At 37.7% G+C, this 12,457-nt stretch overlaps 1 protein-coding gene across 1 annotated transcript in view; it reads left to right on the forward strand.

Annotated features, from left to right (window-relative positions):
* The window catches only part of MBOAT2 (membrane bound O-acyltransferase domain containing 2), a 93,661-nt gene that overhangs the window by 18,572 nt on the left and 62,632 nt on the right, over nucleotides 1-12,457 (forward strand). Inside the window, exon 3 of the mRNA XM_036380219.1 lies at nucleotides 2,542-2,619. Coding sequence (XP_036236112.1) covers nucleotides 2,542-2,619 — 78 coding nt within the window. The remainder of the gene's footprint in view (nucleotides 1-2,541; nucleotides 2,620-12,457) is intronic.

A 12,457-nucleotide genomic window follows, 5' to 3' on the forward strand; every position in this document is an offset into this window, starting at 1 on the left:
GAGTGTGTTGGCCTCTATGTAGGCATGTTGCAGAACTCTCCCAACATTAATTGATATATCTTGTTTTTAAATTTTGGGAAAGGAAATCAGTAACCTTTATTCTTTAGATTTACATGCATGACTTACTTTTATATAAAATTCTACTATGCCAGTCCATTTCTTAAACATGTGGCCATGGTATTCTGCTTTGGGAGAATGATCTGATCTCAAAGACTTCCAGTCTTAACACTACAGAAAAAGAGGAGGATATGGGAGAGAGGAGGTACTATGTGAGGATTTTTTTGAGAAGCACATTGTTTCCATTGCTTTAGAAGCAGAAATCATTAATTGTAACTTGTAATTAGAAAGGGTTACTAATATATTCACATATGAATTTTGGATATGGGAGATTTTGGAAAGAAACAACCTCTACTCCCCACAGACATAAATAAAAATTTGTGGAAGCTTCTCACTATCAATATGCCCTGGAAAAAAAAAATGTTTTCTTTTTAAGAGGTTAATTTCTATTTTGCAATTACTGAGCTAAATACTATTTAAAAATTATGAAAAATAACATAATTTGAGTTGTTGAAAGTACACATTCTTTAAAGATTAGTACTTCTGCCAATGCTTTTTCCTTTTGGTTAAGTACATGTTATACAAGCAGGTTTCTCGAGGGTTTGTTTTTTTTTGTTCCCCCTTTCCAAGAAATCAAGGATGCATACAGGTTACAAGCCCCTGATAACATCTTCAGTGACTCTTGGTTTGTGCTGCTATAACATGATGAACATTTATGAACGTCTATAATAAGGAGGAAACTGTTACTGTTTTGTTATATAGTGTTACTAGTAAATGTAGTAACTTGTAGATCATGCAAATTTAAATGTGGGAAGTAGTTTGTAATCTGCACTCTTTTAAGGACATTAAGTAGTAGTTATGTTATCTTCAAGTGTGTTAGTTTTCAGTCACTTTTGTAATACTTGTGAGGGTGGTAGAGGAAAGGAGGAGAAACAATAATTCCTTTGCATAATAGCAAATAGCATAAAAGGCCCTGGATATGTACCCATTGTATGTAGTTAAAAATCACTATTCTCTGTGGTATCTCAATACATCCCTTTGAATGTTTGAATCAAAGAACATATTGCTATTGTTAGCAGCTCTGAAAGAGAAATGTTTTCAGTGACTGTAATCCTGGTATGGTACTCCATGTCAGTCCACACTCTTTTAGGCTTTGATATCTTAGTCTCCTTTCTCTGTAAAAGAACAAGCCTCTTAAGTTTTTGTCATTTCACTAATGCCTGTCTTTGCTATACGATATTGCTAATGCTTGGCAGATAAGAAAAGGAAGTAAATACTTTTTAAATTGACAATTACTATATTAAACGTGAATTTTAGGTAGTCCTATCCTAAATGAGACCAACTAGAAGTGAAGCATGGGAGAGCATGTACAGACTGGCTCTTCTGTAAAAAGTCAAGATTTTTCAAGGTTAATTCATGTCCAAGTAAATAACCTTGAATCCAAGTTTTGGCTCGGTTCCTCCTGGATAGGATGAAGGATTTTAGTTGGATAGAACTGGTTTTCTTGTTTGAAGTCATTTCTTTGTTAGTAGAGGAGGAGTGAAATTAAGAAATTGTTGGTGATAAGCTGAAAGAAAATAGCATCACTGTAGCAAAATGATTGCTGCTTTTTAGGCTGCTTTTCACGGGGGAAAAAAAAAAACCCCAAATTAGATGAGTTGTGTCACTTGAGCCTATGTACATGTGGTACTGGGGCACTTGAGGTACCAGAATGAAAAAAACCCCAAGTTACTGAAGATCAGCTCTTTTCCCGTTCACTGGCACTGCTTTGATGGCAGTGCTCTTTAGCTTACTGAAGTATAACTCCTTCAAAGGCCAAAGCAAACTCCCAAAGCTGTGCTGTTGGATAGCTGTGGTGGTAAGCTGTGGAAAACAAAAGGAGGAGCTTAGAGCATCTTTGTGAAATAAATCTGTGGCTTGTTGGTGTGTAGGGCTTTTTTTGTGTGTCTTTTTTGTGACCATCACCACCATCCCTTTAAAAGTTACTGACAGCCTGGGACAAAGAGACTGGCTGGACACAGTCACCATTTCTGTTGAGTGGGAAATCTACTATATTGTGGATACTAAGAAATTGTTGGCCTTATCTGGACTATCTATTGCTGTAAATGGGTAGAAAGATGAATATGAAATGAAACCACAAAACTTTCGTGTTGTTTACAGTTACTTACTCATGAAGTAATGCCAAATGGAAGACATAAGACATATTCTTTGTGTTTTAATAATTATCAACATTTGCAATATTCTTGGTTGAGCTGGAGCATTGTAGCTAGCTGTCTAGGTCTTGTTCAGTACTGCTCTCTGTGTAAAGGGAGAAGTTCTCAGCAGAAGGAAGGGTAACAGAAAACCTGAATAGAATAAAAGGGGATTTTTCTTTGGGAGCAGTGGTGGCTTTAAACTTTGAACCTCTTTAATCTCACAATAAATGTGTGCAGTTGATTGTCATTAAAGAAAATGCTATGAGGGTTTACTTTTTTTTTCCCCCAGGTATGCCTTACATTTTGTTATACAAAGTGGAATTTCCTACTATATCATGATCATAATAGGAGTGGAAAATATGCACAAGTAAGTTTCCATTCTAAAATTTATTTTACTTTGCCTTTACAGGAATGCTACTGTTGAGGGGTTTTTTTGTAGTCATGCATATATACCATAATTCTAGTTGTATCATGACATTTCAGTATTTGAATTCTCTAACCATGGTTTTATTTTCAGGTGAGAAGATGACTTATTTGGGAATTTTTGCCAGCCTTTTGAAATATCTAAAGCTCATTAAAATAATACTCCACTGAGACATATTTTGTGTTTACATATTCTTCGTTTTTCATCATTGTTTAATCTTAAATATTTCTTGGTGTTGACAGATGACAAATGTAATTTGAAAACAGACAATGCTAGTAGATGGAGGATGTCTGAACAGAAAACAATTTGTTTGAGAAATTTCCTTAGGAACTAAGTGCTTATAATTCCTTTTTTTTTTTTTTAATATCAGTATGAATGCTGTCTTAGGTTAAGAATACATTTATAAAACACATACAGAATTATTTGAAGTTTGAATGCCTGATTATATCTTGCTTGAGTATCTGAATCCATATAGAAAACCACTTGTTTCTCTTTTTCAGTCACTCTTAAAAGCAGGGAAGACATTTACTACTGTATGCATATGTTTTACTATTCCAGTAGCCTAGAGATCAGAAACAAATTAAGTTCCCACTGTGTTAATTCCTGCATAAATGTTTAGTAAAATAGCAAATCCTTGCTTGAATAGGTTCCTGAAGTATGTGAGCCTGTGAGAAAAATGCTGGTAGAAAAAACAAAGAGGAAAATTGCTTTACACAGAAAGCACAAAGCCAGGGCAGCCTTAGTTCACAATTCTATCTGTTAGAATACTCTGCTGAATTGTAGTGTGATAGTGAGTGTAGTTTTATTGTCTTTTAAAATATCCCATATTAGGCTCTTATGTTCAGGATTTTCTTCAAGGCCTCATATTCAAAGTCTGTGGATGTGAGAGAACCTCATTTGGTTGGATAGCTGGTTTATAGACAAACAGCTTCTTTGATTACTGGTTGTTTAAAGTAACTTGTTCATGTAAATTCCTCTTTAGACATTCAACAATGTAAGCTAAAACTTATGTTACTTAATATTCTAAAAGAAATGATTAATGTGGTTAAATGCAGCAAAGGGAGGAGCCAGTCAGGAGCACTTTGGCCTTTACCATAACAAGGTATGTAGGTTTCTCAAAAATGGAAATCCAGCAGTGGTTTACATTCCTAATAGCGTGAGACAGGTAGGCAGATTTCCTGCTCTGTGGCAAGGGAACAGTAATTCCTGATCCTCCTAATTCATACCAGCTGGTTTCACTGCATGGCCTGATCTGCTGAGATGTTGGCTGTGTTATACACAGCTGTTACTGTGCAGCTGGGAGGGAACCTAGATTTGATTACAGAGCTTATATTGCTTTGTCACCATATGAATTAGTCTGCCATTGGATAAAACTAAAAAGCTCTTCTTTCAGTGGAAGAAAAAAAATGTAAGAGTCATTTGTTACTTTAAACTGTGGACAATGTGTGGATGCTGTATGGCAAGCTGCAGGAACCACTTCTAGTAGGCGAAACAGGCAAGACTGCACAAGGTTTGCTCCTTCCACTGCTGGAGTATCCCAGAAGTGATGGTGCCTAAGGAATGCACCAGGTACACTTAATTTTCTGTCAGGAAAATGCCACTTACAGGTTTCTGTTTGGCAGTCTGAATAGAAACCAATGTGAATGACTCCCCTCCCCACCTAAGTGTTTGTCTTTAGGCTATGAATGTGTCTCATGGTGCCCAGGGGAGACTGAAGGTTAAGTACTGTACAGCAGAGTGCAGCTGGTACCAGCTGGCCTCAGGACTGAAGAATGTCAGTGTTTTAGTGGGGATGTGTGTACAGCTGATTATAGTGCTTGTATATACCTGCATAGCCCCAGGTTTGGTATTTACTTTTTACGTGGTAGAGGGACCCATTGGCTGGCAGTCCTATCTAGATGTTACCTGCATTGTTCAATGAGCATCTTAACCTTGGAGTTGAACATCAAATACCTGTATGTGATGTAAATATAGATTCAAGTGGATTTTATATTGGAAAAGCAGTTGTGTATTGTAGAAATGATATTTGTCTATTATCTAAATTGATTCACTGACCTAAGTTTCCTTCTTTTCCCTGCCCTGCTGGCTGTCCTGCAGATTTCATGAGTGTATGGATAGGAAAAACATTATTCCTCTCCTTGCTGTTTTCCTTACCTTCTAACATAGCTCCTCAGGGTCTCCAGCCTCTCTAAAAATTGCTTAAACAAGTAAGAAACAGCTAATTTTTTTAAAATGCTATCATTTCAGTTGCTGTGCACTGCTTAAACAGGTTTCCTTACCCTCTGAAGCCAGGAGAGGTTTTTGATAAATTTTTACATTCACCTTTCATGGTAGCTGTTATGTCCTATTCTGTTTGTTTTGATGGGCATACAGTTCTTTGTACTGTTCCTGTGCCCATGTATGTGAGCTGTTTGAACATGATAATGTAAAGAGATATTTGAATTAGAGTAAACAAACTTTGGTTGTAACTGGTCTGGTATCTGTGGTGGTACTTCCTGGTCATACCTTTCTTGGAATTTTGGAATGTTAGTCTTCAGTAAGTTCCCTTACACTCAAAGCTAGAGCCAGGACTGAGAGGGAGGTTCCCCTTTGCCTTCACTCCTTACTGTGGAGTCGATAAACAATAGATGTGGCAAAGGAGGTGTGGTGAAGATTTGATAGTTTTATCTTAAAAATCTCAGATTGGAGCCAAATAAGTCTTAATCATCTGAGTAAACTAATTCCCTTGGCATGCTAATTGTGGCACCTAATTTGTTAGTCAGGTGTTCAATGATATTGAATGTCATGATTTTTCTGATGCTTACCTAGAAATCAGACTTGTACTCTGAAGACTGTGGATGGAAACACTGACTAGCACCAGGCAGTGATTTTCTGTATATTGGAGATTTGATGATAACAAAAATAACCATGTAAATGGATTGTAAATTGTCTGTCTTCAATTACTTGGAAAAATAAGCACTTGTTGATGTTAACAGCTGTGAAGGAATTTCTTAGTAATCCTTGTGAATTTCTTCTAAAAGTATTTGCTCTAAGTAGCTATTGCAAGTTCATCCACTCTGGTAACTGGCTGTAACACTCCAGGCTGAGCCTATATAGAACTCAATGCATGGCTTCAAACAATCATGTATAAGTTGAAAAATAACTTGATATATTATCCTTCCTAAAATAGGAATGTTTAAATGGAAAGGCCTTTAATGAGCATGTATTTTGTAATGACAGGAAAGGAGTGAAAAGAGAACTACAATTTGCTTACCTGTAGTGCCTATCACTTTTTGCTGTACTTTTAAATAAAGATTAAATACACTTATTTAATCTTGGGGGAGGTGTGTTTGTGTCCCTATAGAGGTATAGGGAGAAAGGATAGGAATCATCCAGTATCTGCAGATTTGTAAATGTTGGTACTTAATAGAGAGGCTGAAAAAGATAATGCATGGGCATATTTATATTATAGCCTTCTCAGTTGGTTTGGTACAAAAAAGATATATGCTGCCTTAATGCCACTAGGAAAAAATCTGATTATATTTTTGTATTTCCAGAGAGGAGTGTAAATCAGTCTTTTTCTTAAATCCCCACCTCCTTTTTAAAGTTTTATTTCATTTTATGCTTGATTGCTGATGTTACTCAAAAGAACAGAGTTCTCAAAAGAACAGGGTTTTTAAATAGTGCCATTGACACATAAAACCTCTTATCCCTCTTGCAAACTCAGGTTAAAAAAAAACCTTGTACTTCGGTTGTAGGAAGTAGCTATGCTTCATTGAGTATTGATGTTTACCTGAAGGAGGGCTCCCTTACACTGTGTGCTTCTGTAAGCATGTGGAGGACAGCCCTGTCTTGGAAGGAAGCTGTAGTGTAAAATTGCCTGGGTGTGTTAGAAATCTGTTGGGATGGAGCAGCTTTTTGGCTTGCATATAGATTTTTTTTTTTTAATCTTTGTGCTCAAAGTGAAGCTGAGCACAATCAGTCAATCAAAGCAGAGTTGATAAAGTTGTGTTTTGGGGCTCTGTATTTGTTTGGTAATCTCTGGGGCATCTATACAGAGTTCTTCAAGGCACATTACTCTGCCTGTCATGCTGCCAAGCAACTTGACTGTTAGCAAATGAGCTCTGAGTCATGGTATCATTGCTGCATGGTTTATTACTTCAACAAACTATTGATGTCAAATAAATCAGGCTCTCTACAAAATGAAGTGGCAGAATAAATTGTACCTAGAAGAATTCAGTGAAAGCTATGTTCTTCTTCAGCTCCTGGCAAAGACAGCCACTAATAAGAGATGATTAAAAATTCTGGTTGCATGGCATTGACTGAATGGAGACAGTGGTGTTTGGGATAAAGAGATTATGTGCAAGGGTACCATATATTAGAGTTAATTTTCTTCTCTAGGAGCATAATTATCCATAGCTTTTTATTCTTTGGTGAAATTTCTTGCATTTGAGACAACTTTCACGTGACTAATTACAACAAGCTCAGCAAACAATAATTTTCATTGTTCTTAATGAAACTGCTGGCTGTAATTTTGGCAAGTCAGTTTTGCCTGCAGAACTGCAGGTGATGGTGTATGAAGTGTCTGAGTTGGAGCTAGAAGATCATGACCTTTGATACCAATGCACTGCAAACCGTAAAAATTCTGTTTCTGTGTTTTTTCTTTTCCTTTAAAGGAAGGTGGATGTAAATAGAAAGCATTGATATTTAAGAAATACAAACATCTTAATTTTAAAATCCAGTGCCTCAAGTAAAGATATTAAGTTTCATCTAGCTTTTAAAGCTGATCAGTTTTGCGGATCAAATGTCTTTACTGGAAGTTAAAGATAGGATCACAGAATCATAGAATAGCTGTGGAGGGAAGTGTTTCTGACTCCCACCCTGACTGCTCAAAGCAGGATCAGCTAGAGCAGGTTGCTCTGTGAAATCCAAGTCTTCTTAGTACTGACATGATCCTGAATAGTTCCAGTTGTCATAAGCATGCTAGCCATTTCCTTTTGGTGTCTTGCTTCAATGTTGATTATAGTTTAAAATTTATTTGAGGTGACTTCATGCAGCTTAGTTTTCCCATCTGTTTTGAACTTGCACAAAAGCTTTTTATGCTTGAATTTTCCCTCACCCAATAATTGTCTAGATTTGGTATTGTTAACTTAAATTGATCAGGCTCATTTCAACTTAAGGTCAAATAAACCAGCTATACTTGAGACAGTTACTTTATAGGAAGAGACCATATTAGGCAATGAGTAGTAGCATGTCAGTCTATCCTTTTTTGTAAGAGGAAGCATTAATAATAAAAAGAGGGGTGAGGGCAAAACACATGAAACAAAGACTATGTCAAGAAAAAGTACAGAAGTCTTATGTCTTTAATCAGTAGAAACAGGTGGAAGCCTGGCTGAGTAATGCAGAAATGTCAGAGGAGTATTTGACACTGCAAGTTTGTTTTACTTTGAATTAGCTTTTCAGTTATGTTCGAAGATAAACGTTCTTCCAGTTTTCAACCAAGAAATCTCTTCTTCTTGACAAAGATAGTGAAGGATCTTGAGGAGAAGCTGTATGAGGAGAGGCTGAGGTCACTTGGTCTGTTTAGCCTGGAGAAGGGGAGACTGAGGGGGAACCTCACTGCAGTTAGAACTTTCTTGTGAGAGGAGGAGATAGCAATCTCTTCTCTGTGGTGACCAGAATTTTTTGTATTGGAAAAGCAGCTGATCTGGCATCTGTGGAGGTACTGGACCAGTGATAGGAGCTGAGAGAATCCCTGAAGTTGTGTCAGGGAGGTTTAGGTTGGATATTAGGAAAAGGTTTTTCACCCAGAGGGTGGTTGGGCACTGGAACAGGCTCCCCAGGGAAGTGGCCACAGCACCAACCTGCCAGAGCTCAAGAAGCATTTGGACAATGCTCGTGGGCATAGGGTGTGACTCTTGGGGATGGTGCTGGGCAGGGCTGGGAGTGAGACTCTGTGATCCTTGTGGATCCCTTTCAACTTACCATAGTCTGTGGTGCTAGGAGAAGATATGCAGTTGATTTACTTGTACTCCCATCATTATGGACAAATTGGATTTCTTGCACATAGCCCTCCTGAAAGCAATTTCCTTATGTATTGGTTGGCGTAATTTTTAATTGAGAAGCTTAGTGCTTTAGAACAGTAAATTTTAAACTTTCTATTTAAAAGTTACATGGAATTATGTTGGAAGAGAAATGGGTAAGCAAAAGATAGAAATCAGAGTACAGTTTAAATTTACTGTAGAATTTACAGTACCTATCTTAAATTTGAACTTCCGGTGTTCTGTTTTTTGGGAAATTTTAGGTATGTGATACTTTAGCAGGTTTGTTGTGTGTTTACATCTGGTAAGAAGATGCAAGTATCTTAGGCAACGTAGCATGGAGTTTATCTTCAAAACTGGATAATACTGAAATAAAAAATACTTAGAATAGCCAAGTGCTAAGCTGTTCTTGCAGTCATTACTCATCACAGGCACAACAGGAACTGTGAAGTCAGTAGGCTTGCGAAAGGAAGCTCTGGGTAATTTGCTGTATGATTACTTAAAGAGTGAATAATCTGTTTTATTAATAGATCATACCACATGGAAATGCACAATGCATACAAGTAATGCACCATTTTAAACAAGAGTCACCTGAGTAACTTTCTTTTTCTTGGTATACTGCTCTCTCTAGGAGTGTCTGTTTAAAGTCCTATATTCTGGAAGCTCTTTAATAAGTGTAAGCATTTTCAGGTCGTTGAGGTTTCCTCTTTTGCTGCCCTCCACTGTAGTGTCCACTTGTGATACCACATTTAATATTTGCTGTGTCATCATCTGTGTGCCTAATCACTGTCTTCTGGCTTTGATACTGAGTGCTGGTTTTAGTGGTAGGTGTTAATGTTTCTGTAAAAAGCTTTTTGTCCTCAAATAATATTAATCTCTTGAATACTTTAGGGATATCTTGAGGTGTAAATGAGATGGTTTGCATACAGTGGGATTAAATAATAAGGTTTTACCATTTCCCTACATAAGATGTACAGGTGTCAGCTAAAACTTGGTAAATGTGTTACAACAAAAGAAAAATCTATAGAGTCATCCTTTTTTTCCCTACAAGATGAAAGGAGGTCTCATTGAACAGTAGTAGCCACTTTTCTTCAGTTGTTATGAAACAAGAGTGTGGGCTTCTCTGGATCTCTCTCTGCATGACCATGGTGCTCTGAAAAGCTGACTGGTACATGCTGTGGCTACATCCTTCTGCAGAGAGAGAACATTCGTACAAACCTATAGTCTTGGTGGTGTTTGTTTTCAATTGTCCTCACTGCAGTAGGTTTGCTTCAGAAATCCGTGTAAGCAGTGTAGTTGTGATTACTTTAGAGTTGTCCCCACAGTAAGTTCTTACCATTTTTGTGATAACAAAATTAAAATTTGGTCTATGTGACCATGATCTGCTAGATTCTATTACTGTACCTGAGGTACCTTTCCAGAATGGAGTGAGTGCCTTACCAAGCATCTATCAGAGCTGCAGTCAGAAGCCAATGGTTTCATCAATCCTAGCTGCTAGAGAGCAGAATTTATGTAAAACACAGCTTTTGCTGTGTTTTATGTAAATATCTAATGTGTCAACATCTGTGTCCAGTTAGGATATCTTCACACTGAAAAAGCTGCAGCTTTTGGATGTGAGAACAAAACTTGATTCATAGGTAGCTTCTGAAAAGTGTTAAAATAAAGCTTTATTCTGATGTTGGTTTGATGTCAAGTATGGTTAGTTTCTCTCGTGTTTTTTCCATACTTGTTTGAGCAATTAGTATGTGACACAGTCTGTATAAATAGAAGGGGCTAAATAAAGGAGCCTAAGACATCTAGAAGCAGAATGTTTGGTTTGTTGTGCCAGCTCTGTTTTGCTACTCATATAACTACTCAGTGCATTTTTCAAAGATACTGAAAAAGTATTCCCTTTGCAGTGCAGAAGTGCAGTTAGCTCAGGAATATTAAATGATTTCTGCTCTTATACATCATCCTCTTACACATGAGAATTGAAATAAAAGCTACAACATAAACTCAAACACACAAAGATCAGATGCAGTCCTTGTCCAGTTCTTATGGTAGAAGAAATCCTTTTGCTGGAAGTAGAAAATCCCATATATAGTAGCAGTTAATAATAATGAAATCGGGTAAGTGGTGCTTTGTGAAATTGGTAAAATGGACAATGGTAGAAGCATTAACAGTTTTTGCTAATACATCAGTTCCTTACAAGCATCACCACTTCGTGTTTATGAGCAGAATCAATGAAGAAATAAAATAATTCTTAATCTTTTAAATCTTTTGCTGTAGGTGTCAACTGATGTAAGAACATGGTTTACAAGAATTATATTGAATAATCATACTCTTCAGGTCAGCACTGAGAGGCATTTGTTTAAAGTATATTATCAGGATGGTAATGACCTACTGTGTGCTTGTGTTCATTGTGAAATGAAGCCATTATTTGTCCATAGTGTATTCCTGCAGTGTTTCATAATCACATATTGAATTTTCTTTCCTTGGTCTCTCATACTCAGAGTGAAAATATCTGATCAATCAGAAAATAGCTTCTGTTTCTTAATTGTGCTTTCTCTCTTATCTTCTGCAAACACGTAGGAGCACTGTGACACTGTCCAGTTTGTTCTGTGTGCACTGCCTCAGTTTTCATGCCACAGGGCATGAACAGTGATAACATATGTTTAAAATGGCATTTGGTCAAGTCACTGAGCAGATGTCTGAGCAACCTGTTGTAGGTCACTTTCCTTTCCTCTCCTTGGCTGTGAAAATTCTTGCTCTTTTCCTGTCTGCCTCTGTGTGTTAAGAACTGTAGTAGGTTGTGATTAACAGGTAACTCATGCAAACTGTGCTTCATTATGTCGTTGAGAAAAGATGAAGTGGTGAAGAGGAGACTAAACAACCCAAACAGAATAACTGGTACCTGAATGACAGACTTTGTGTACTTATGATTGTCCTGACCTGTTCTCTTATACTTGAGTAATCAGACATTTTCATGGGGTAACTTCAGCAGACAGTCCTTGAACTATCAGTGTGCTCAGTTAAGGATTCTCTGTTAAAAGGAATCTTCTGTAAGTGGAAATATTGATTCCTTTTGCCAGAGAAGTTCAGAATACCCTATCTCTGAGAGCCTGAGGGATTCCAGAATAGGACTCCTGCCAGATGGATGCTGGTTGGTGGATGCTTTAAATGCCAGGAGATCTCAGGAGGTAGAGGGAGAAAATGGATGGTAGCCTCAGTTCAGCCAGACAGTTCTTGTGAAAGGCTCAGCAGTGAGCCTTCCCCTGCAGCAACTGGTTGCTTCTGAGCTTGGGTTTCTGGGATTGACTCACATGGGAGCAAGTCCTGGTTTTCTGATGTGTATTTTCTGAGATAATCTCTTGTATTAATTGTAACAGCCTAAAAAGTCTTTGTGGAATTTGAGATGGGTAGAAATTGGAAGGAACCTCCCAGAGATCACCTTCCTGTTGAAACAGGGCAACCTAGACCCAGTTGTCCAAAAGTATGTCCAAGTAGCTTTTGAGTATCTCTAAGGAGGGAGAGTTCTCAATGCCCCGAGGAACTTCTGCCAGCGTTTCCTGCTGTTCAGAGAGCACCTTCTGTGTTTGAGTTTGTGCATTGCCTCTGGGCACGCTCCTGTCACTGGGCACCATTGAAAAGAGCCTGGCTCCATCCTCCATGTAGCCTCCCTTCAGGTATTTACACACATTGGTGAGACCTCCCTGAGCCTTCTCCAGACTGAACTCTCCCAGCTCTCTCAGCCTTTCTGTGTAAGAAGAATGTTCCAGTCC

Source organism: Molothrus ater, chromosome 3 (assembly GCF_012460135.2).
Source record: "Molothrus ater isolate BHLD 08-10-18 breed brown headed cowbird chromosome 3, BPBGC_Mater_1.1, whole genome shotgun sequence".
NCBI classification, from domain to species: Eukaryota; Metazoa; Chordata; class Aves; order Passeriformes; family Icteridae; genus Molothrus; species Molothrus ater.